This window comes from Telopea speciosissima, chromosome 5 (assembly GCF_018873765.1).
Source record: "Telopea speciosissima isolate NSW1024214 ecotype Mountain lineage chromosome 5, Tspe_v1, whole genome shotgun sequence".
In the NCBI taxonomy this organism is placed as follows: domain Eukaryota; kingdom Viridiplantae; phylum Streptophyta; class Magnoliopsida; order Proteales; family Proteaceae; genus Telopea; species Telopea speciosissima.
Window position 1 is genome coordinate 68688878 of NC_057920.1, and position 27756 is coordinate 68716633.

General features: G+C 39.4%; 2 protein-coding genes across 2 annotated transcripts in view; one reads left to right on the forward strand and one right to left on the reverse strand.

The window, feature by feature from the left end:
* The window catches only part of LOC122662611, a 54312-nt gene extending 32107 nt beyond the window's left edge, over positions 1 to 22205 (reverse strand). The window contains exon 1 of the mRNA XM_043858291.1: positions 21822 to 22205. Coding sequence (XP_043714226.1) covers positions 21822 to 21977 — 156 coding nt within the window. The 5' untranslated portion in view covers positions 21978 to 22205. The remainder of the gene's footprint in view (positions 1 to 21821) is intronic.
* Positions 22206 to 26121: 3916 nt separating this feature from the next.
* The window catches only part of LOC122662429 (organic cation/carnitine transporter 7), a 58521-nt gene continuing 56886 nt past the window's right edge, over positions 26122 to 27756 (forward strand). The window contains exon 1 of the mRNA XM_043858059.1: positions 26122 to 26174. The gene's annotated coding sequence lies outside the window, so the exon portion shown is untranslated. The remainder of the gene's footprint in view (positions 26175 to 27756) is intronic.

Genomic DNA, 27756 nt, shown 5'->3' on the forward strand with positions numbered 1-27756 from the left:
AATTAATGAAAAATATGAAAGTGTATTCTACATGTATTTTAATTGATGCCCATTGCATATGATTTCGGTTTTGTTGTGCTAGGCCAATATTTATTTGAAAAATATTTTAAAAAATTATTTTTAAATATGAGAAAAATATGAGGGTTAGGGGAAAAATACTAAATAGCTATCTACTTGTTTTAGTGCTCTCAAACTAAAAGAATTGATGTGCTTCAGTGATTAATGAATTGTCTTTTATTCATGCAACAGTAAACAAGTCTGATTATGGCGGACCGTGATAGACGACATAGCCAGAGGCAGGGGGAAGAGGCAGAGGGAGCAGAGCTAAGCGGTCCAGGCCCAGGGGGAGCAGAGACCACCCAAGCGCACTAGGGGTGACATTGAATGGTTGCACAACATTCCAATTGATGGGGATAAAACAAAAACACAATGCAATTACTGTCACCAGCAATTTTTGGGAGGTGGGGCCACTAGACTCAAACAACATCTAGCTAGAATTCTCCTGAAGTGGTCTCATGTCATATGGTCCCTGTTGAGGTATCTAGGGCCGTCAGTAAGTACATGAAGGGAGGGGTAAGAGGAAGGCTCAGAGGGAGAAGGCAAGGGTAGACCTTGAGGATGCAGTGAGGAGTACAGCGGGAGGCTACGATGATGTTGCTTATGATGATGATGATGGTGATAGTGATGATCCTGTCTATGTTGCTGATGATATAGAGACTGAGAAAGAGGCTAGGGATTGGACTATTGGAGACGGGTGACAGGGTTGAGCAGAGGCACTTATTACGAGGAGCAAGAGAGACAGAGAGTAGGTGGTAGTAGAGGAGCTGGTAACTCTAGAGCAGGTGCTAGTGGTAGTAGAGGAGCAAGTACATCTAGAGCAAGTGGTAGGCCCTCGGGTGCCTAATCCCTTTAGGAGATCACAGAGTACAAGGGCAGCTCCGCCTCCACCACCTCCAGTAGTACCACCACGAGTTGACCCCGCACTCCAACAAGCACCTGGTGTTTACAGAAAAAAAAGGCAACAAGCAACCAAAATTCAAGGGAGCATGGAAAAATCTGAAGGGGATGGTGAAGGAATCTATAGCTAAGTGGATGTTATACAATACCATCCCAGCAAACACTGCACAAGGCCCCTTTTATCAAACTATGATAGATTCCATTGCTGAGGCTGGCCCAGGGTATAAGGGGCCCACCCCACATGAGATCATGAATGTGTATTTACCTCAACAGAGAGAGCTTCAAGAATATATCAATGAAATGAGGGGGATGTGGGAGAGCTATGGGGTGACCCTAATGTGTGATGGTTGGACTGGTCCTACAAGAAAGTCCATCATCAACTTTATGGTGTATTGTGATGGGAGGACAGTCTTTCTCAAGTCTGTGGATGCATCCAAGGAGAAAATGGATGCAAAGTATATCTACAAACTATTGAAGGACGTAGTAGATGATATAGGAATGGGGAATGTTGTCCAGATTGTAACGGACAACGGAAGCAACTACAAGAAGGCCGGTGAAAAGTTGATGCATAACAGTAAGTATCGACTGTTTTGGACTCCTTCTGCTGCCCATTGTATAGACCTCATGTTGAAGGATATGGGAAAGATCAAATTGGTACAACATGTTGCGGAAAAGGCAAGACAAATGACCAACTTTGTCTACAACCATGGGTTTGCATTAAACCTCTTGAGGGAGAAGTGTGGGGGTGACTTAGTGAGGCCGGGCATAACTAGATTTGCCACCAACTACATTGCACTCAAGAGTATTGAGACCAAGAAGTCCGGACTTAGATCTATGTTTGCTTCTGAAGACTGGTTTAACTGGAATGGGTCCAATACCCATGGGGGTAAGGAAACACAAGCTACCATTGCATCAGATGACTTTTGGTCAAAGTTGCATAAAGTGGTACAACTTTTGGACCCAGTGGTCAAGGTTTTACACATAGTTGATTCTGCTCTCAAGGGACCAACCATGCCACATCTATATGCTGTCATAGACTTGATGAATGATGGTGTTTACAATGTGAATCCATGAGGTAGCAATACTTTCTCAAAATTATCAAAATTATCAAGGAGCTCTGGGAAAATCAACTTATGCATCCACTGCATAAGGCTGGTGAGTATATATTTTTTTTTATGCAATTACATCTTTTAAAGTTAATTTGAAAGATATATTACTAACTATTAAAGCATTGACAATATATAATGTCAATTTTCAGCATACTATTTGAACCCCAAGTACTAATACAATCATAGGCTTAGGTTGAATAGTAGTCTTATTGAAGCGGTAAAGCAAGTAGTTGCCAAGTTGGAGCCTAATAGTAAAGTACAAGCTATATGCAACAATGAGATGAGTCTTATAATGCATTTGGAATTACCTCAGTAAATACCAAATAGTAATGAGTCATTACTAATCTATTAAATATTTTCCAAATGATTATAGATGCATTGGGGAGTTTTGGAACCAATGCTGCAGAGCAAAGCTGGACACGCGGTGATGCCGGTACTCATTAGTCATTAGTCATTAGTCATTACTCAATTCAATATCTTATTCTGCTACCATTGTATGTATTGAAACTTTTGAAATGAATATAACATGTCTCTTTTGTTGTAATGCAGCCGAATGGTGGGTGTTGTATGGGGGTTCGACAGAGAATTTGAGGAAAATAGCAATCAAGGTTCTCTCCCAGACATGTTCCGCATCTGGCTGTGAACGGAACTTGAGTAAATTTTCTCTCATCTACTCCAAGATGAGAAATAGATTGGGTCCCAAGCGTCTATCTGACTTAGTGTATGTGCATTACAATTTGAGATTGAAGATGCAACACATACGAATGGGACAAGAGGGTATTAGGGAAAATATTGATCTCGCCGACATTTTCCAGGTGGAATCAGATGATGAAGATCATATTGTTGATTGGGTGAGGGATAGAGGTGAGCCAGTGTTAGATCAGCCTGGAGGTAGGCCTGACCCCATGGTAACCAAACATATAGAAGCTGATGTGGATGAGTTTGTGGCTGAAGAGGGTGAGGTACACGCACAGGACGCGTCACCCATACCGTTCCAGCCTACTGGTGGTAATATTGATGAGGAGGAAGAAGAATAGTCCGTGTCCTCCGGTGGCAGTGGTGGGACTCAGACTCAGGCTCAGACTCAGACTCGTACAGATGATGATAGTATTGATGGTAGTGATGATGGAGATGGTAATGATGGAGGTGATGATGGTCAAGCATATGAGGTAACTCGAGTCCCGTATGTGGTAGGACAGCAGCAAGAACCAATCCGATTCACAGGAGAAACACAGTTTGATCATGCCACACAAGATACAGACCACGGTGCACGTGCCCCCACACCAGACACCTCGACCTACTCGAGACAGCATCGTGGCCAATCCCGTCCTCGTGGTACTAGTAGGCAGGCTGATCTTATGGACATTGATACCTTATCTGGCTCTGTTGGTGGATTGAGTATTGGCGATAGGCATAGCAGATCGAGTGGGCATTTCCGTGCCATATCTTTTCAGATAGCGAGCAGTCCACCTCCAACACAGTCAGAGTACAGTTCATCTCATTCACATCCATATGGCCAAGGGCAATTGACTTGGTGGGGGGGGAGCATATATCTTCTCCATCCATTCCCAGTTTTGAGTACGACTCCCACTCACAGGGACGTAGTGGATCATTTTTCGTGGATGACATCTTTAATCTTTTCCTACCCAACCCACCAGCCGTACCCGTACATGCTCCCAGAGGCGTCATATCATAGTGGATCACTGGGTAGTACTTCTTCACAGTTTGGTGACCCATATCCAAGGATAGGTTACCTTCAGCATGTTGATGATGCAATTTACATGGCCACTGTAGATGACTACACTCGTTTCTTCTCCCAGACTATGACGTGGCATTCATATGTCCTACAGTCGAAGAACAATGCACGTCGGCTCCATCAGACTATGAGTGGGATCGATCCTGGACGGCGGAGTAATTATTATTAGAATATTTGAGTTACTTGATGACTACTTGACTTGTATTGGACTACTGGGGATATTGTCATATTAATATCATCATCTTAAGTTGTTATTGACTTATTGACTTATTGTACTTAATATTATGACTTAATCCATGAGTCATTCACTTTATGTTTCCAACTTCCAAGTGAATTTACTTGTTTAAATTGCTCATTAATTATTATGTGCTCCAGTATTTAAAGTCTTAAGCAATGCTTATGTGTAATTAACTAAGTTATACATTAGGATTCGACCGTATATTGCCAATCAATGGTGCAAATCCAAAACACCACTTTGGGTGACTATTTTTGCAATGTGAACATTTACATGTGTTTATATAGCCTAAAATAGGGTTTCCATGAAGTTTCAGGCCTTGACTTGGCCTAAAACCCACCGAAATGACCTACCGAAACATAACAGAAAAAAAAGAAGCAATATTTCAATCGAAATATCCGAAATTTCGGAAATTTCGATCAGCCCGAAACACCAAAACGAAACAAGTTTTTGAACTATGGCCAAAGGGGGCTGTTGTAAATGGGTTTTAAAACCAAAAAGGATCCCAATGGCAATATAGAGAGATACAAAGCCCAACTTGTGGCAAAAAGGCATAATCAAAAAGAAAACATTGATTATATAAAAAAAAAAAAGGACTCCATGAGAATCATCATGGCACTTGTAGCTCACTCTTGTAAGCTAAAGAGATCCATAATTGGATTGAAACAAGATTCTTGACAGTGGTACTCGAAATTTAACCACACAATTACTTCTTTTAGCTTTGCGGAGAATCATGTTGATCAATGTATTTATATCAAGAACAAGGGAAGTAGTTTCATCACCTTGGTTTTATATGTGGATGATATTCTCTTAACAAGTAGGGATCTAGGGTTGTTATATGAGATGAAACCATTTCTGACTCATACACTAAACATAAAGGATATGGGTGAAGCCTGTTATGTTTTGGGAATAGAAATTCACCAGAACAGGTCAAATAAGACCTTAGGTTTGTCCCAAGGAGGATATAATGAAATAGTATAGCAATGTTTCAGGATGAAGCATTGTTCATCAAGTATAGCATCCATAGTTGTCATAGCGTTTAGGCGACCCAAGGCAGTGGAGAGGATCCAAAATAAAAGCGACACCAACTAGGCGTCTAAGGGGCCCACCTAGGCGTCCAAGTGGCCCGAGGCACCTGCACGCCTAGGCGTCGCCTAAGCGGCGCCTACCTACGCCTTGACAACTATTAGCACCCATAGTGAAAGGAGACACATTTAGTTTAGAACAATATCCGGTGAATGACTTCGAGAAACAAGAAATGCAGATCCTATATGCATCTACTGTAGGCAGCTTGATGTATGCTCAAATCTGCACAAGGCCTGACATTACCTTTGTAGGGGGAGTTTTGCAAACGTTCTAGAATAATCTTGGTTTGCCACATTGGAAAATGGCGAAGAAAGTGTTGAGATATCTTCAGGGCACTAAGGATCACATGCTCACATACAGGTGTGTGGATAACTTGGAGCTCATTGGATACCCAGGTTCAGACTATGCTAGATGTGGAGATATGAGAAAATCTACCCCAGGGGAATTTTTTTTGCTTGTTGGAGGAACATTATCCTGGAAAAGTATTGAGCAATCTAAGATTGCATCTCCACTATGGAAGCAGAATTTGTGGCAATCTATGAAGTTGTCTCTCAGGCATCATGGTTACAGTATTTTATCACAGATCTCGAGGTTGTTTAGTCTATCGAGAAACCAATACATATCTTCTATGACAATATTGTTGTAGTTACAGTCTGGTTCTCAAACAACACGTGCTCTATGAGTCGGTGTAGACACGTAGAATTGAAAGTATTTTGGTGTTAGAGAGTATGTTCGAAATTGTCGAGTAACAATTGAACATATTGATTGCAAACCCTGTCACAAAAGAGCTTCTACCCAAGGTATTTGTGGATCATGTGGGTAATATGGGATTATGTAAATCACTTTGGACCTGATGTTTTACCATATATATTGCAATATACAGTTTGATGTACCCTGAACTAAAGTTTTCTATCAATTTTTAAATTTCACAAATAAAGTTAAAATGACAATCGCCTAGGCGCCTACTCAATTAAAAAGACCAGTAAAGTTTGAAACCAAAACTGACCATGGGTTTGGCTATAAGGATAAAGTTGCCATTAAGGGTTCATTTTGAAAAAACAAAGCTTATTGCAAATTTGTAGTACATGAAGGGAGTGTTGCACATTATTAAACAAGAACCGCCATGATTCATAAGTTGGAATTTTCATTTTGAACATAAAGGCTGCCCATAAGATTTGAACCTAGTTGCTATAGTATCGTCATACATCTAGTTTGCAACTCGAGAAAATTTTCCTCTTTGACATGTAGCAATATGGGACATGAGGTAGAATGTAGCTGAAGAGGCCCAGATAGCCACATTAGAAGGGGTGTTCAATAGAACTGCAGAATGAACGTTATACATATTTTCTGACTCTATTTCCATCCCCCCCTCCATTGATGGTAGGAAAGGAAGGATGGTTACATAAGAGCAAGGGGTCCTGTTTGCCCAAAGACAACGGTTCCACCTTGTAAATAAAACTAGATTTAATGGAGAAGATGGAGAGGAAGAAGATGAAGAAGAAGAGAAGTGGCTGTAATCCTTTGGGGAGAACTATCGAATGAAATTGTTCTCCCCTCTTCACCAATATTATTAATAATAGGGTAGAGCTAACACACAAGAGAAATTCCCAAACTACCCCTGACTAACAACTCTCGGCCTCTAGTTACTGTTCACGAAAATAGTGTACGGTACTGTTCACGACACTGTTCACGTGAACAGTACCCAAAGCACATTAACACTCCCGCTCAAGCTGGAGCATAGATGTTAATCATGCCCAGCTTGTTACAAATATAATCAATTCCCACACTTCCCAAGGACTTGGTAAAAATATCAGCAAGTTGCTCCCCTGTACGAACATGTTGTGGAGCAATAAAACCTTCTTGTAGTTTCTCTCGAACAAAATGGCAATCAACCTCTATATGCTTCGTCCTCTCATGAAACACAGGATTGGAAGCTATATGGATAGCAGCTTGATTATCACACCACAGCTGTACAGGTAACTCAATCAACAACTGCTTCATCCACATTAGCTCGCAAGTAACCTGTGCCATAGCCCGATACTCTGCCTCTGCACTAGATCTTGCTACTACTGGCTGTTTCTTGCTCTTCCAGGACACCAAATTTCCCCCCACAATGACACAATACCCAGTGGTAGACCTCCTATCCACAGGAGAACCAGCCCAATCAGCATCACAAAATCCCTCAACACGTGCATGACCATGATCAGTGTAGAGTAGACCACGACCTGGAGCTTTCTTGAGGTATCTCAGAATTCGAATCACAGCATCCCAATGTGACGTCTTAGGAGAGGACAGAAATGGATTTACTACACTAACCGAAAAGGCAATATCCGGTCGAGTCACAGTGAGATAATTTAATTTTCCAACAAGTCTTCTATATTTTTCCGGATCATCAAGAGCATCACCACTATCAGCTGTCTACTTCAAATTTGGGTCAATTGGAGTATCCAAAGGTTTAGACCCAAGCATACCTGTTTCGGAAAGCAGGTCAAGAACATATTTCCTCTAGGAGAGAGAAATACCTTTACTAGACTGAGCTACCTCAACTCCAAGAAAGTACTTCCAACTTACCAAGATCCTTGGTCTGAAATTTACACTGCAAATGTAACTTAAGCTGCTTAATGCCTTCAACATCATCACCAGTGATGACTATATCATCTACATATACCACCAAAAATATCCTGCCAGCCTTGCTATACCGGTAGAACACCGAATGATCACTACCACACCGAGTCATCCCAAATTCCAGAACAACATCTGAAAATCTCCCAAACCAGGCCCTGGGAGATTGTTTCAAACCACACAACGACTTCTTAAGTTTATGCACTAAACCAGACTCCCCCTGAGCAACAAACCCAGGAGGTTGCTCCATATAAACCTCCTCATGGAGATCACCATGAAGAAAAACATTCTTCACGTCCAACTAAAAAAGAGGCCAATGATGGGATGCGGCAAGAGAGATCAAAAGACGAACAGATGCAAGCTTGGCAACAGGGGAAAAGGTATCAAGATAATCAACTCCATAAACCTGTGTATAACCTTTGGCAACTAAGCGTGCCTTCAAACGAGCCAAAGAACCATCAGGGTTCACTTTAACCACATATACCCACCGATAACCAACAGCCTTCTTGCCAGCAGGTAATGAAACCAAGTCCCAAGTGTGATTTTCAGCCAAGGCAGCCAATTCCTCCTCCATAGCTGTCCTCCAGCCAGAGTGGGATAATGCCTCTGAAACAGACTTAGGGGTAGGATAAGACTCAACAATAGAGACACAAGCAGTAAAGTTAGCAGATAAGCCTATATAAGAAACAAAATGAGACAAAGGATGTTGAGTACAACTACGAACACCCTTACGAAGAGCAATGGGAATATCAAGATCAGAAGAAGGAATACTTAACTGAGGAGTAGGATCCGCAGGCGAAGTTGAAGTTGGAGGATCAGTAGAGACCGGGGGTGTTGTATCATCTCGAGGACGCCGAACAAATGTAAACCGAACAGGAGGACGGGTAGGCCGAACAGGAGGAGGAGGAGGTGGCGAAGACAGAGCAGCAGCCAGTTGACCATAGGAAATAGTACGTTGCACCACATATAAAGGAAGATCCTCATCCAACTCCGAGGAAACAAAAGATGTATCATCATAAGCAGTGGACTCAAAAAAGTTAACATCAGCAGAGACAAAAGTACTTTCGAAGAACTGGTGAATAACACCGATAACCTTTTGGAGTGCGTGAATAACCCAAGAAAATACATTTAATAGCCCGGGGATCTAATTTGGACAGACCTGGACGATGGTCACGGATAAAGCAAACACACCCAAAAATTCTAGGTGGTAAAACAAAGAGGTGTTCAGTAGGAAATAAAAGAGAATGAGGAATCCCACCCTGTAACACAGAAGATGGCATACGATTTATAAGGAAACAGGCAGTCAAGACAGCATCAGCCCAAAAGATTTTTGGTACTTTCATCTCAAAAAGAATTGAACGGGTCACTTCCATTAAATGTCTATTCTTCCGTTCAGCTACACCATTTTGTTGGGGTGTATCTGAACAAGAAGACTGGTGCAACATGCCACGGTCAACCATAAAAGAATTAAATGGAGCCATAGTTGTCATGGCGTCCTGCCGCTGGGAGAGGTGGCATATCGAGCTACGACATGGTGGATGTAAATATATCGTTCGATATGGCTTCCATGGAGTCGCCATTGACGCCATACCACGATATGTTGGCATATCGGTCGATATTTGTACATATAAAAGTTAGATTTAAATTTATTTTTTTTAAACCATTTAATAGCTTAGATGCTTTTTTATTAATGTCTATTGGAGGTGTAACTTAAAAGTATACACCTGCAATACACATTATCAATTTATCATAAAGTTTAAAAACAATAAACATATTACCCTAAACAGTTCGACACTTCGAGGTTGAGAGGAGAGAGTCGAGACGGAGGAAGTGAGGAAGAGTTCGTGAGACGAGATTCCGGCAAGCTTCCTGCAACTCTCGGCAGCAGTTCTTCACTCCTTCGAAGTTGCGAACATCTCCGGCAACCTCCAGGACTCCATTCCGGTAAGTTTTTATTATTTTGTAATTTGTATTTTTGTTTAATTAGGTTCTTCTTCCTCCTCCCAGTCCTCTGCAACTTGATTTTTGAGTTCAGTTCTTCTCCTCCCACCAGTCCTCTTCTTCTTCTAATCTTAACTTCTTCTTCTTCAGTTCTTCTCCTCCCAGCCCCCGGTAATGATTAGTGATTACAGCCAGTAGTAGTAGTATCGTTTTTTTTGTTTTTTTTTTTCCTTCTTGTCTTGCACAGCCACACATACGCAGTTACACACAGAGACAGGGAGAGAGTTGAGAGACAGAAGGGGGATTTATTTCAGCTTAGTACTTAGTAGTCCTCTCGGTTTTTTTTTTTTTTTTTCTCTTTTCTTCTTCAAATCAGACAGTGGGAGATAGTCGAGAGACAGAGGGGGGCCTCTCGGTTTTTTTTTTTTCTCTTTTTTTTTTCTTCTTCGCAACCGCTTTGTTTAGTCTCTGTGAACAGGGACTCAGGGAGATAGTCGAGACTCGAGAGACAGAGGAGAGCCTCTCGATTAGCCTATCATTTGATTTTTACTATTGCTTTCAATTATTTGATAGGTTAATCTATATTTTCAATTTTTCATACTTTCATTTACACTAATGGATATTAGTTACACTTTCATGAATTAAACCATAGTGGCATAGTATATTAGTAGTAGTGTAGTACACTTTCATGTTGATTTTTTAAGTTATAGGACATATATTATAGCATACTAAATGACATTAAAAATAGAGAAAATAAAAAATTAAACATGGTCGACATGCTCGCCAAGGCGGGTGACATGTCGATATATCGACGTGACACCCTTCCACCGACTTGGATCGCCGTGACGCCGTGACAACTATGAATGGAGCAGTAAAATATTCAAGGGCATTATCACTACGTAAAACATAAATATTCTTATTAAACTAAGTCTGAATTTCAGTAACAAATGCACGAAAAATGGCAAACAGTTCAGAACGACTTTTCATTAAATAAATCCAGGTGACTCGAGAATAGTCATCGACAAAAGTAACAAAATATTTAAATCCCATCTTAGAAGTAATAGGGCAAGGCCCCCATACATCAGAATGCACTAAAGAAAAAGGGTACGCAGACCGTTTATTGACTCTGGGGGGATAACTCACACGGTGGAGCTTCCCAAACTGACATGACTCATACTTTAAACTAGAAAGGGAACTAAAACGAGGATCCTACTTCTGTAAACTCTGCAAAGACGGATGGCCCAGCCGACAATGAACTTGGTGTGGAGACAAAACACTGGAATAAGCAACTGAAGGAGAGTCTTCAAGATGATACAACCCCCCGTACTCACGTCCCCTACCAAGCATCTTCTTCGTCATAAGATCCTGAAAAACACAGGAATCAGGATAAAAGGTCACTGAACAATTGTAGGCTTTAGTAATTTTACTAACAGAAAGCAGGTTACAAGGGAAGTCAGATAAATGGAGAACAAAAGACAAGGACAAGGACTTAGTTGGGTTGACAGTACCCGTGCCAGTGACTTTGGCAAGGGAACCATCAGCCAATGTAACACTAGACTCTGAAGACCGAAAGGAAGAAAAATTACCTAACACACCAGACATATGATCAGAAGCACCTGAATCAATGATCCAGGAACGAGAAGTGGAGAAAAACGCAGTGGCATTACCTGTCTGGGCAAAAGTAGCCATAGAGGAAGATGTAAAAGGCCGAGAAATCTGAAACTGTGTGAACTAAGCATAATCCTCATCAGATAACCTTACCAACTTACCCTCAGAAGGTGTAGCAGGAGACTCGGTACTAGCTGCTAAATTAGCATATTGCTATTGTGGTGGCTTCCCATGAAGTTTCCATCAAAAGCGTTGGATGTGTCCTGGTCGACCACAGTGATTACAAGTCTTCAAAGAACCAGAATTTTCACCACCATTACCACTACCACTGCCTCTTCCACCTCCACGGCCAGCTATACCACCACCACGGCCCCCATTACATCCACCATTACCTCTCCCTTGACTAGAAGCAACAAGGGCAGAGCTCTCACCAGGAGCAGCTGCTGGTTCAAGGGAACTATCACGAGAAACACGAAGAACGCGAGAAAAAGTTTCTGCAAGTGAGGCAATCTTATCTCCTCCAAGAATAGTGGAGCGTACTGAGTCATATTCCTGGCCCAGTCCTCCCAAAAATCCCATGATCGCAAGTTGTTCACGTTGATCTTGCATCTATTTCACATCCGAACTAATGGGCAGCAATGCATTTAACTCTTTGAACATTCGTTTATAATCGGCAAAATATTGGGTCAACGGACGTCCCTTCCTATCAGCACGATAGAACTCCTGTGACAGCTCATATATACGGGATAGATTATTCTGTCCAAAATACAAAACATGTAAGTAATCCCATAACTCCTTCACAGTATCTATGTGCGTCACTAAGTCAACAATCTGTGAATCCATACTATTCAACATCTGTCCCAGAATGCGTGCATCTACAATTTCCCACGCTTCTTCATCCTCTGGTTTGGCCTTTGTAAGATGTTTCTGTTGGCCACGACCAGTCAAAACAACCCACACAATTTTCTTCCATTGCTGGAAATTACTTACCCCTTCCAATCTCTTCTCTGTAATAGATTTGGAAGAGCCCGAAACAACCTCAGAGATAACACCTTTAGAATCTTCAGTTGGGTCACCCATCTCGATCAAGCAAACCGACGCAGAAATTCACCAACAACTAATAAAAACTGAGCAAAAGTGATGAACCAGCAAGCAAACACGATCGCTAACAGCCAACGAAAAATTCAGAGATCGATTTTAGAACAAAAAATCGATGCAATCTCAATATCCAGCAAGGATCGATTCAAGGAAAACCTTACAAAGAACCTTCAAACCACCAAAAAGAAGAACTGAAATCGAAAAAATAATCACCTCCCAAAACCCTGAATCGATATCAAGCAATCACCACAAAATCGAGACTAGGTTCCTTTATATAATCATGAACCAGTCTCAGCAAACTCCACCAAAACGCAGCATAGGGTGCTGCAGCCCCTTCAAACTGTGGTCACGAAAACCTTCAAACGGGAAGCCTTCAAAGCCGCAACACTATCTTGATCAATTTGAGAGTAATCGAGTAGGTCCTAGGATGTAGAATCGACTCCTAAGATCCTAGCTCTGATACCATGTAAATAAAACAAGATTTAATGGAGAAGATGGAGAGGAAGAAGATGAAGAAGAAGAGAAGTGGCTGTAATCCTTTGGGGAGAACTATCGAATGAAATTGTTCTCCCCTCTTCACCAATATTATTAATAATAGGGTAGAGCTAACACACAAGAAAAATTCCCAAACTACCCCTGACTAACAACTCTCATCTTCTAGTTACTGTTCACATGAACAGTGTACGGTACTGTCCATGTGAATAGTGTACAGTACTGTTCACGACACTGTTCACATGCACAGTACCCAAAGCACATTAACACACCTAATTGAGAAAATTCCCATCATCTCTGTGGAGCTGTGAAGAGACACTACAGACCACAAATCCAGAAGCCACAATCTTCAGTAGCAGCAGCTGTCAGGGCACCACTGGAGACTGTGAAGATGTTGCTGAGGTCGTGTAATACCAGTGATAGAATTGAGCAAGACAATGGCTGGACTCTTGGGACCTAAAGGAGGTAATACCTCCATCCGGTTTGTTTTTTGGCATTTGGTTCTGAAATTTTTTCTTTCATTTCACTTGTTAATTCTTTAGAACTGAATACAGGAAAATATAAATCAACAATTGATAAAATCTAAGAGAAATCCAACAAATACAATCAAAGCCCGAACTCAACCACTTTTAGAAAATGTGTGTGCCCACCAAACCCGACTAAATCACTGCACCCTCTAGAAACTACCTTGTTCTATAACTTCTATTATCAAGCTGCACTAGAAACTATAACTTGTCCAGCGTCCTCTAACGAAAAATAAGAATGTTGGTGAAAGTTAAAGCATTTTTTTCTGAGGAGAATAAAAACTGAAGCCATCGTTGTTGTGGAAACTATTACAACAGCAAAAGTAATTTCTTTGATTTATTGATCACGTCGACTAAACAATGACAGCACTCATATAGAGTAACAATCAACTATGCGGCAATCGCTCAATATTTCAACTGAAACAACATCATAACTGTTAGATCAGAAGTAGGCATGAATCTTCAAGGTGCGTTATAGAGTCGCTTTCCTCAAGACGAAATTCGTCCCTACTACCAAGATGCAAATAGGTTGCAGACGAATTCTCCCAGGATACAATGAAGCCCCAAACTTTGTTGATTATCTTGACTACGTAATGCATAAACGGAGTCAAGATCAATGCCTGAAAATCTTTTGAGAAACAGAAAAGCCAGTAGCAAAAAATCTGTTTCCTGCAGTAAAACAGATTTCCTGCCAGATCACCTTTAAGAATGAAGGAGGAGAAGGAGGAGAAGAAGAACGTTTTTGGGATATATCCTGGTTTAAAATAACTTGGGTATTTTATAACCCACTTGGCACCATAGTTGTCACGGCGTCACGGCAATCCAAGTCGGTGGAGGGGTGTCACGTCGATATATCGACAAGTCGCCCGCCATGGCGAGCATGTCGACCATGTTTTATATTTTATTTTCTCTATTTTTAATGTCATTTAGTATGCTATAATATATGTCCTATAACATCAAAAATCAACATGAAAGTGTACTACTAATATACTATGGTTTAATTCATGAAAGTGTAATATCCATTAGTGTAGAACCATCAATTAGTTGAGTGAAAGAGACTACAAAAGTAACAAAACAAAAAAAACAATTAAACTGGTTTTTAGCGCATTAACATTAAGCTGAACTAGGATGGAAAACACAAAATCAAAGTACTGGTTTTTAGCAGATTAACATTAAGCTGAAGGGGAAAAAAAAACTGAAATGTGTAACTGTGTATGTGTGGGCCTGTGGCTGTGTGCAAGGTAAGAAGAAGAAAAAAAAAAAAAAAAAAAACACCTTCTCTGTGACTGTGCAAGCCTGGAACTGCAAGGCAAGAAGAAGAAAAAAAAAACAAAAACAGAGAGAATTACTGGCTGTAATAAATCCCTCCCCCCCCCCTTCTGTCTCTCGATTCTCTCCGTCTCTGTGTGTGTAATTGTGTATGTGTGGCTGTGTGCAGGGTAAGAAGAAGAAAAAAAAAAACACCTTCTCTGTCTATGTGGAACTGTGGAAGCCTGCAACTGCAAGGCAAGAAGCAGAAACAAAAAACCGAGAGGTTGTGTGCAAGCCTGCAAGGCTGCAATTGCAAGGCAACAAGAAGAAAAAAGGAAAAGAAAAAACTAAGAGGTCTGCGACTGTAAGCAAGCCTGCAACTGCAAGGCAAGAAGAAGAAAAAAGAAAAAAAAAAAAAACCGAGAGGACTGTGGCTGTAACTGGAATAAATCCCTCCCCCCCCCCTCTGTCTCTCGACTATCTCCCTGTCTCTGTGACTGTACAAGCAGTTGCGAAGAAGAAAAACAAAAAAAAAAAAAAAAACCCGAGAGGACTACTGACTGAAATAAATCCCCCCCTCTGTCTCTCGACTCTCTCCCTGTCTCTGTGTGTGTAACTGTGTATGTGTGGCTGTGCAAGGCAAGAAGAAAAAATTAAAAAAAAAACGATACTACGAGTACTGGCTGTAATCATTACCGGAGGCTGGGAGGAGAAGAACTGAAGAAGAAGAAGTTAAGAAGAAGAAGAGGACTGCCTGGGAGGAGAAGAACTGAAAGATCGAGTTGTCGGAGGACTGGGAGGAGGAAGAAGAACCAAATTAAAAAAAAAATAAAAAATTACTTGCCTGGAGTCCTGGAGGTTGCTGGAGGGGTTCGAACTTCGAAGGAGTGAAGAACTTTCTCTGCCGAGAGTTGCAGGAAGCCAGGAACTAAAGCCAAAGTTGCCGCTTGCCAGAGTGACGATCCTCTGTCTCACGAACTGTTCCTCTGTCTCGACTCTCGAAATTTCTTTTGGCTTTTGCGATTTCTATTTCCCCCCAAATTAGGGTATATGTTTAATGTTTTAAATTTTTATGTTAATGTGTATTGCAGTTACACCCCCAAATTGTGTATTCAAGTTACACCTCCAATACACATTAACGAAAAAGCATCTAAGCTATTAAATGGTTTTAAAAAAAAAAAAATTAAGCCTAACTTTTATACATTCAAATGCACAAATACCGACCGATATACCCATATATCGTGGTATGGCGTCCATGACGGGGCCATGGCGACGCCATGGATGCCATATCGGTTGATATTTATACATTACTCATGGCGTAGGTTGATATGTTGCTTTCCCCAACGCCAGGATGCCATGGCGACGCCATGACAACTATGCTTGGCACCTGTTCCCAACAGATAGATCCTTTCATATTTGAATCCGGACCATTAGATCGTACAATTACGATCTAAACCGTCCAAAACATAACAGTAATAAACTGTCGATCAACTGTTTACAATAATCTTATCCAGATTCAATTATTCAAATTGGTCCATTAGATCAAAAAGAACGACCCAGATCAGATCTCGCTCGAAGCGTGCAAAGTGCTAAGTGTGTGCGCCACTAACGCCTCTACAGCCCACTGCCCACACGCGCACGCGCGTGCGCACTCGAACGAAAGTCCTCGCACAAACACCGTAGCAATCTCTATTTATGAATTCAAATGATACACAAAACTTTATTAAATATACCCAAGAAATCTTCTTTACATTTCTGATGTGGGACTATTCCCAAAGCCATTATGTTGAAAAAACCTCCAACAATCCTCCACCATTTTCAATATAATGAAAAACATGATCTTTGACAATCCAGGAAGCCTTATGCATAAACGGAAGGTGTCTCTCGACTTGAACCTCCAATTAGGGAGAACACATCAAAGCAAATCAGGATAACATAGTCATAGTTATCAAGGCGTCGCAAGCTCCTTGGACGCCTTGGGCGCCATGGCGGACGCCTTGCCGCCGTGGCTGTGTCGCCTTGATTTTTGCCCCTCTAAAACGCCACGGTCGCCTTCCCGCCTTGATAACTATGAACATAGTAGATAAAACTTTGAACTAGCAAACCTATAACGATTAACCGGACATATTTCATACATATGACTTCATCTCAAAAACTTTCTATAAAAGCCGACACATTAATGGCCGTGTGTCTATATCCTGATATCATGAGTGCTTTTAGAGTAGAGCCCTAAACTCACAAGAACCGTCCTAACTTCTCACTCACTTAGGTAGACTTATCAAAGATGCCTTGTAAACAACATCTCAACAAAATATGTTATAAGTCTATTAAAAGTATAACTCACCCTTCGCCATTCATCATTACAGCTTCCAAGCACTCCTCATAGGATGGAATATAAATACTTTTAGTACTTGCAAATCACATCAAATGAAATACTTTACTCATTGAACTCAAATTTGATATTTCAAGTATTGAGTTGAGGTTCCTTCATTGGTGATCATCAAAAGTGGGCTTGAGACCCATCCCTTTAGATGTTTTATTCACCATTTTCCTTGCAAGGCCTTTGGTTAATGGATCAACCAAGTTTTGGCTTGATGTTACAAAATCAATGGTGATTATCCCATCACTTATCAATTGTCTCATATAGCTATGTCTTAAACCAACGTGCCTAGACTTTCCATTATAAATATGACTATAAGCTCTAGACAGCGTAGCTTCACTATCACAGTGTAGTGAAACTGGTGACATAGGCTTAGACCATATAAGAATCTCCAACAATAAGTGCCTTAGCCATTCTGCTTCTTTACTTTGGGAAGCTAACGCCACAAACTCTGCTGCCATAGTAGAATCAACAATACACGTTTGTTTCTTAGAGCACCAAGATATTGCACCTCTACCAAGAGTGAATATCCAACCACTTGTGGACGAGTGATCTTCGCTCTCCATTATCCAATTAGCATCAGTGTATCCTTCTAGGACCACTAGATATCCAGTATAACTTATGTCATAATCAATAGTTCTTTTAAGATATTTCAATACCTTAAAAACAGCTTTCCAATGTAGATTACTAGGATTACTAGTATACCTACTAAGCTTCTCAACTATAAAAGTAATATCAAGTCGTGTACCTATCATAGCATACATCAAACAACCAATTACACTAGCATAATCTAACTGCGACACAGCTCTACCATCATTCGGTATTAATTTAATGTTAGAATCAAACGGTGTACTCACAGGGGCACAATCAATGTGATTAAATTTCTCGAGTATTTTCTCTATATAATGTGATTGGGTTGGCATAATACCATTACAAGTTTTAATTATTCTCATGCCCAAAATGACATCAGCAGCACCCATATCCTTCATGTCAAAATATGACGAAAGATATTTCTTAGTATTTTCTATTTGTTCTATATCAATGCCAAAAATAAGCATGCCATTAACATATAAACAGATGATAACACCTTTTCCATTATAAAATTTGTTGTATACACATTTATCAGACTCATGTATTCTGAAACTATTTGATAAAATAACTTTATCAAATTTCTCATGCCATTGTTTTGGTGCTTGTCTAAGTCCATAAAGCGACTTTATTAATTTGCAAACTTTATGCTCTTGTCCTTTCAATAAAAAGCCTTCAAATTGTTCCATATAAATTTCTTCATCTAATTCACCATTTAAATAGGCTGTCTTAACATCCATTTGGTAAATTTCAAACTTGTATATAGAAGCCAATGCAATTAGTACCCTGATTGTAGCAATTCTAGCCACTGGAGCATTAGTGTCAAAGTAATTAATCCCTTCCTTTTGTGTAAAGCTTTTGGCTACTAAACTTGCTTTAAATTTATCAACAGTTCCATCAACTTTCATTTTCTTTTTGAAAATCCATTGACACCTTACTATTTTAGAGCCAGGGATAAGTTAACCAATTTCCAGGTTTTATTTCCAATGATGGAATCCATTTCATCATTTATTGCCTCTTTCCAAAAAGCAACATCTTGAGACTTCATTGCATCCTCATAAGTTTTAGGATCCGTTTCTATATTTAAAGCAACTAAGATTTGACCACTTTGACATTCTCTTGTACCTTCAACTAGATACATAAAGAAATATGGACCAAAGTCCTTTACTGTCCTTTTCCTTTTACTCCTAAATTCTTCATTCGGTACTTGAGTCAAATCATTGACGCCTATTAAAGATCTAGATTCTGTAAAATTAGGAACTAAGGTGTACCTTTGTTCATCAAAAATGGCATCTCTTGATTCAATAATAGTGTTAATTCTATTGAATCATTACGTTCAACCGCCATGAACCGCCTTACTATGTAAAGCATACAAGGCATATAGGAAAATGCATTCAACACCTCTTTCTTCTAGTTTCTTTCTTTTTTGTTCTGGAACTTTGACAATAGCCCTGCAGCCTCAAACCTTAAGATATGCCAAATTTGGTTTTTTGTTCTTCCAAAGTTTATACGGTGTTGTAGAACTCTTCTTAGAAGGAACTCTATTTAAGATATGACAAGCTGTTAATAATGCTTCACCCCAAAAACCACTGCTCAGTCCAAAATTAGACATCATAGCATAACCATTTCCATTAAAGTCCTGTTCTTCCTCTCAGCAACTCCATTTTGCTGTGGGGTATATGGTGCAGAGACTTCATGTATAATCCTTACACTCTTAAAATATTCTGGATCATAAAATTCACCTCCTCTGTCGGATCTAAGACATTTTATTGTAGTCTTACACAAATTCTCTGTTTCACTTTTATAAGTTTTGAAAATTTTCAAAACTTCATCTTTTGTATTCAAAAGATAAATATAACAGAATCTTGTATAATCCTCAATAAAGGTAACAAAATATTTCTTTCCTCCTCTAGTAGGGATACCATAAAGATCGCATACATCACTATGTACAAGATCCAGAATACTTGATGTTCTATTAATTTTAGGAAATGGTACTCCGGTTATTTTAGTAAGCATACAGGTTCTACACTTGTCTATATCCTTATTAACTCTTAGAATTAAATCCAGATTAACCATGTCATGCATTCTTCGAAAATTAACATGTCCTAATCTACTATGCCATAAAGAAAAAAAGTCAACCATATAACCAGAAATAGCAGTTTTATTGATAATATCAGTAACAACATCAACTTAAACATACCCTCATACAGATTTCCCTTTCCCATAAAAGTACCACCCTTAGTCAGAATAAACTTGTCTGACTCAAAAACAAGTTTAAACCCAAACTTATTGAGAAGACTACTAGAAACAAGGTTCTTCCTACCTTCAAGCACATGATAAACATCCGTTAAGGTAAGTATTTTCCCATATAGAGAATACTTCCATTATCCTCTGGTGCATAATCAGAGAACAGACCTTTGCCTTTGCAGACATGTTTAGTTGCACCAGAGTCTATCCACCATGCAGTATCATCCCCGAGGAGGTTAGCCTCAAAAATCATGGCAACAAACTTTTGCTTGTCAAAATTTTCATCAGACTTCTTTTTCAGATGTCTACATTCCTTCTTAAAATGTCCCATCTTGCCACAGTAATGACAAGGACCCTTCTTCTAATTATTATGGTGGTACTTTGTGGAGTCAAAATTTGGGTTCCACTTTCTCTTCCCTTCACCCCTTGCAGGATTCTCATTCTGCTTATTGTTTTGGCCTTCCTCTAATACCAGAACCTTAGAACCATCCATACATTCACTGCATCTGTCTTCTTCTTCAATTTTCAAATGGCTTTCTAAGTCTACAAGAGTAATTTCCTCCTTTTTGCGTTTAAGACTCTTTCTGTAGTCTTTCCAAGAAGCAAACAATTTATCTATAATGGCCGAAACTATAATAGTTTCGTCCATTTTCATGTCATGTTGCTTAAACTAATTAAGAATCTGCTTTATCTCATGAAACTGCTCAATGACCTTCCTATTATCAATCATTGAATAACGAAAGAACTTACCTACCAAGAATTTCTTACTGGTTGCATCCTCTACCAGATATATGGTCTCCAGTGCATCCCAAACTTCTTTTACAGTTTTCTTGTCATGATACATATCGAACAGAGTGTCAGTCATAGAATTGCAAATATGAACCTTGCAGTAATAGTCATGTTGTTCTCATTTCTGCCTGGTACGAGTTTCAACAAGTGTTTCATCGTCACGTCATGCAGGTTTAAGAGTAGAGAGAACATAGACAACGCTCAGTTGAGTGAACAGAAAATGCAACTTCTTCTGCCAACGTTTGAAGTTGTTTCCATCAAACCATTTGAGTTTGGTAATATCTACAGTGAACACCTTAAGTGACTGTGCCATTTTAACAGGAAATTTTGTCTTAAGATTGTTTGATCAGAAGTAGGCTTGAATCTTCAAGGCACGTTACAAAGTCTCTTTCCTTGAGACGAAATTCGTCCCTACTACCAAGATGCAAATAGGTTGCAGACAAATCGTCTCCCAGGATACAATGAAGCCCCAAACTTTGTTGATTATCTTAACTACGTAATGCATAAACGGAGTCAAGATCGATGCCTGAAAATCTTTTTCCTGTAGTAAAATAGATTTCCTGCAAGATCACCTTTTGAGGATGAAGGAGGAGAGGAGAAGAAGAACTATTTTGGGATATATCCTGGTTTGAAATAACTTGGGTATTTTATAACCCACTTGGCACCTGTTCCCAACAGATAGATCTTTTCATATTTGAATCTGGACCATTAGATCTTAGATCGTAACTGTTCGTACAGTTACGATCTAAACCGTCCAAAACATAACAGTAATAAACTGTCGATCAACTGTTTACAATAATCTTATCCAAATTCAAATTGGTCCACACAACCCACTGCCCACACTGGCGAGTTCGCTTGGATAAAGTCCTCACACATACACCGTAGCAATCTCTATTTATTAATTTAAATGATACACAACACTTTATTAAATATACCCAAAAAATCTTCTTTACATTTCCAATGTGGGACGATTCTCAAAGCCATTATGTTGAAAAAAACCTCCAACAATAACCGCAACAAAAAAGGACTAGCTGCTACTACATTAATGTCAAAACATTTGGTAGAATAGAGAAAATTTACCAACCCAAAGGAAAAATAATAAAAACAGAACAAGGAAACAGAGAGGGATGGTACCTACTCGATTCCATACAGATCCTAAGGCGCTGGGCTGCGATTGCATAGATATGTCATCAGCAGAGAGCTTGCGTGGAACGGGGATTGGAGCAGCGTCTTCTTTTGCTTGCCTGACCCAATAAGTGTACGAAGACTGCTTCTCCGCAACCCCACTCTCCATTCCCTCCTAAACCTTGAAATCCTGAATGAAAGCTTCAACTACAACAGAAAGACCAAACAGACTGCAACTTCCTATACCTATCTAGATAAGATCAAAAGGGCGTCTGGATCTGACAGCCAGGACCTTATTTATATAACAAAATCACAAACCAAAGGAAAGGAGGAACGAAGATTTGCGAAGGGCTTTGAAAATTGGTTGCTAGAGGAATCTCTGCGGCAGAGATAGAGGTTGTGACTCTCCATTCCTTTAATTTATTCAAATTTTTTCCTGCTCGCTTAAGAAAAAGGCTATCTGAGCCTTCTACAGTTCTACGTCTCTATCTCCCTTGTTGATTTAAAAAAGAGAAACTATGATTTTAAGAAACAATGTGAGAAGGTATTGAGTACCCTGCTTGCTTAAGAAACCTTCTTTTTCATAACAGACTTTTACTTTTCTTTCTCTCTCATTGATTTAAAATTCCTTCAATCAAAAAAAAAAAAAAATTTATTTTAAATTCCTAAATTATCCCTAGTCCCCTTCCCTCCCTTCCTCCTCCAAGTCCCCATCTCATGCTCTTTGACGTCTCCAATCCACCTCCACCCCCACACCCATGGCCCATCTCTAACCCCCATCTCACCCTTCGCATCTCCCCCTCTCCCATCCCCATTACCCCAATGCATCTCTCCATCCTCGCCTCCCCTCTCACTGCATCTCCCTCCCCCGCCCTCAGCTCCCTCTCAATCCCATGCATCTCTCCCTCCCCTCACCCCTGCATCTTTGCAAGCAAGTTTAGTTTGGGTTTAAGCATGACAGCTTTTACAGCCTTAGTTTTAGTTACCAATTGAGAATCGAAAGGATCATCCACAAATTTATTCTCCGGCAACAGAGAATGCAATGTTTGTTCTCTAAAGGAAAATGTTTCAGAGCAAAGTCATAAAGGAAAATTTCCTCTCTGTCTCTCAACAGTGTGTATTCCAAAGTCCAAAACATAGCAGGAAGGGACGCTATTAATGTAGCACCGTGTGGCAACCCACGAGTGGGTAAATTGGATATTATAAAAATCTTAGTCATTTTAAAAAACTTTTTGCCTAATAGATACTTTGAGTTCATACAGAAAATTCAAATTCCTAATGGATGTAAGTAATAAAACACGTTATAACTCATCACCCGTTCAATACAATATAGGGGATTGAGATATGAGTAATAGAAACAAAATATAAAAAAAGACACAAACACTTATAGTGGTTGGACAACCTTGCCTACATCCACTCCAAGCAACTCCTCACTCCTTGTATTTCTATTAACTCAATTGTTTTATCCCAATGAAACCCTTAAAAGATAGTTTTATATGTCTCACTACCCAACCACTAATTGTTTTAGGGGCTCACAACTAACCCAGTGGTTTTTCGAGTTCACCATCAATCCTAGTGTTTCTCGCCAGTTCACACCAAACGTGAGTGTTCAAGGATCACACTTAACCTTTACAACCACCTTAAAAAATGGGGATGTTAGTCATCAACTCAATTAAACTAAACCTCTACTAGACATATATATCAATATAAGCTCAATACATAATCACTCTTTGTAAGGAGATACACAAGCTAAACTCAATACATAACCTCTCTAAGGTAGAATTACAAATACAATCTCAATATATACCTCTTTTACCTCTTGATAGCTAATCTTCCATTTGATGCTCACATGGTTTGGTTCTTTTCCTTGGGAACTCTTGCTTGAATTCTCCAAATTAAGCTCATAGGTGTTCTTGAGATCTTCCAAGCTTGCCCTCGTTATTTTTCAAAATATCACACCAAAAGATGTTCCAAATAATGCCCAAAGACTTGTTGAAACTTCCTTAGGCTTCCCTTATTTATATAAGAAAATATGTGCCCAAAGGTAGCTCCTAGCAGTCATAAAATGGACACAAATATAGTTTTTTTATGGTCGTGGCTACAGTAAGCGAACTGTACACATCCCGATTACTTGACCTATGCTTGTTGTTTTGGACATGACATACGCTGTATAGCTCATATTGATCTTATTCCTTCTTTTTTTCTTTCTATTAAAACTAGACTCAGGGAGATACAACTTTAATGTTCTGGTCAAAGTATGTCTAAGTGCAGGGGCCACACGACCAGTTATCGTTCTTTTCCCCGCAAAATAAAGTGAAATTTAATAATCGAATAAGAAATGATTTGGAGTTAGTGATATAATAAAGACAGAGTTTTCATTAAGCCATGGTGAATGTGAATCGGTTCACCACAGAGCTTCAGATGCGTGTGGGAGGGTATCGATAGAGTATTTTGGAGAACATACTAAAACACTATAAGGGTTTCTAAAATGGTGGCCAGGTGGGGTGAGCTTTGACCATGAAAATAGTACATGGGATTGTGAGCTTCTCTATACTCTTTTCTAACATTTTGAGGTGGAGGAGATGATGAAAAGCCAACTACCTTTATTTCCAAGAGGGGACTAGCAGGTTTGGGGCGCTTCAAAGAATGGTATATTTTTTGTCAAATCAGCATATCACATGTTATCCAATATTGAGCACGAGAAAGAATCATCTCAAGCAACGTCATCATCATAAAAACCATGGGATCTAGTTCCAGACAGAGTTGGAGGCAAATTTGAATTGTAACTCTCTTCCAAAAATAATTTTTTTTTATGGAGAGGGTGTGCAGTTGGATTAGCCACATGGGAGAATCTATGTCGTAGAAGTATTCCAATTGATTCTAATTGTGCCCGATGTGGTAACATTAAGGAATCCATCTCTCACATACTCCTAACCTACCCCTTTGCTCAATCAGTTTGGTTGGGTTGTAGTCTCTCCTACAAAGTCCCAGAAGGTATGGAGGTCACCCTTCATGATTGGATCGACGGTTGGAGTTTTTTCAACTGAAGTGGTAAGACTATGAGTAAGGAACTGATGTCGCATTGCTCTTTTATATGTTGGTATCTTTGACTTGCACGCAACGATTTTATATTTGGGTGTCGTCAATGGTCACCACTTGAAGTAATTTCTTCGGCTGAGAGACATTTCCATGAATTTTATCAAGCGAACTACCCTCTTTCCAAACCGGTTTCTGGAAATAACAACCCGGTTGGTGCCTTTGCTCATAATCTATGGGTTCTCCCTCCTTCAGGTTCCTTCATGATCAACTGTGATGCCAGCCTATCTTCAAACTCAAGGAATGGGGTCTGGGATTTATTTGTCGCGATCATCAAGGAATGCCCCACTTTGCAGTCTCAATTCCAAGTACCTTCACTACTCCCATAATGGGAGAGGCCATGGCAATTCACAATGCTTTATTGGAAGCCCTCTTTGAGGATCTCAGACACCTAGTAATTGAAACATATAATATGGACGTGGTGCACCGCTTCCAATCATGCCTATTTTGGAAGATATTCTTCAAATCTAGTCTTACTTTGAGTATTGTAATTTTAGTTTGTTCCAAGGGAGCTTAACATCATAGCTAACTCCCTGGCTAAGAGGGCCCTGTCCATAACGTGTAGGACAGTTTGGCCTTTATCCGATCCATGGATCCAAGATCAATGTTTGGTTTCCATGAGCTCCACACGTTCTTCTGAATAAATATACATTTTATAAAAATAAAAATAAAAAAAAACTTTAATTTATCATGCTATCTTTAGGGAAAAAGATTTCTGTCCGGGAGTGTGGCCTACGCCAACACTCCCATGAGTCTATCTCCCTCCTCATCATGTGAAAAGACACCTTTGCCACCTTGTTTAAGGAGGAGAGAGATAGACTCATGGGAGTGTGGCACACTCCCGTACAGAAAACTGCTTCCTCTATTTGTTTTATGTATCTTGTTTTCTTTTGTTTGACGTTGAGCACGCATGAATGAATAACCCTTTTTCTAAAATAAAAAAAAAAACAAAAAAAAAACTTTAATTTATACAATAAAATGTGTGTTAATGATTACAAAAAATTATTTTTTTAATGTTTTTTGAAAATAATTTTCCCTTACCTTGGAACGAAACAGAGTCGTCGACTCGTCATCCCTCACAAAGAAATTTCTTAGGCCGGGCATCACGTTTGGGCAGAAAGGGGGCCCGGCCTATCAGAACACAGCGAAGCCTATTTTCTTAGGCCGGGCATCACGTCGGATGGCTCTTAATCATCTATGATTATTACTTTTTCGGCGTTCCCCCTCTCTTTTCTTCGTCGATCAGTTCCGAGGAAATTCTTCTGATGAGGTTGGTACTGAAATCTTATATACGATTCTATTGCACAAATATTAAACTGCCTAATAATTCGATCTATGTTATTATTATTATTCAAATCCATGCTTTGTATAACTGCCATTTCTGTTATTATTAATTCACATGGGTTTTAAACTAAATTCTTTTGAGCTCTGACCACTTAATTGCTGATGATGCTAAGAGTATTATCTCTTATTAAACTCCCTTTTACTCTGGTGAATTTCTGTGTTCTGGGTTCGGATTTCTTCTTCAGCTTCTGTGAGGATTGGGATGAAGTGGAGGAAGTGCTTTGCATCACTAATAGTCTCTTATTTAGTTTCGTAACGGTCAGAAAATCATGTTGCAGTGTTACACAGAAGAGAGCACCCAACTGACTTGCAAGTACTAAAAAAGTAGTAGAATATCCAAATCAAATGGTGATGTTACATAAATTTACGGCTGAACCGATCCATATGCTTCTTCAAGCAATACTATTATTGAATTTAGGGTATCCTATGGTGTACTCTCTCTCTCTAAAAGGAAATATGTTAGATGATAACTATTAAAATCAACATTTCTGCTTTCCACACTAAATTGCAGTAACTTTATCTTTATTAACAAAACATGAACATTATTTTGTGTCTTTTTTAAGTATCAGTAGTGTGCCACATCCATAACAGGAATCTCTTCACAACTTGAAACCATGAATTATTGTTTAAGTACTATGCCAAGACAATTGAGCAAACTGTCAATAAAAATGAATCACTTTACCGTATGGGACTTTAAAAGTTCAGGGAGTAACTACTTCTTTTCAATTTACATTCAATATATGATCTCAAAGAAGCGAGGTAGCCTATTTAGAATTAACAATAATTTCTATGGAGCTGTAAGAAGAATATCAACACAAACAAAAATATATCCTCTTTGGTGGGAAATTAGGGAATAGTTTCCTGCTAAATAGCCAAATAGGTGGGTGAATACAGTTTTTGAACCAATTTTGGGTCTCTATCAACCTGGACATTTACCAAATCAGCAAGCTGGCATCTTCCAAGTTCCAATGCACTTACAGAATACAATCATTGTCATCAAACCATGTGTCTCAAAGTTGGCCATGACAGATCTGAAGAAAAACTAATCTTGAACCAGGAGAATTCCAGCAGAAGATTAGCTTGCGACAGAATTGGGGAAAAAGAACAAGAATTAGAATTAAAGAAAATTTAATAACCTGAACAAACCAATCTGATTGACCTCAAATTTTAACTGTAGGTTCTGTTTAGTAGGTAGAGAGGGAGGGCCTGCAAAAGCTGATTCAATTCTGATGTCTGGACTATAACTTATCAAGAAAACTTAACTAGGAAAGCTTCAAACTTACAGAATCAATGGAAAGTTTCAGATGATTGAAAGCAAGATTCAATTGATGATTAAATGAAACATATTTCAGTGAACTGAAATCAGATTTTGAAAATCGAGTAGAAGTTGGCTTGAACTAAGAAACTAGAATTTGATTATAACTTTTGGGTTCTAAAACATTAATTAGAATCAAAGAGCAAGTATGAAAATTGATAGCAAGAACAGCAGAGCTTTTTCAAGAATCAAT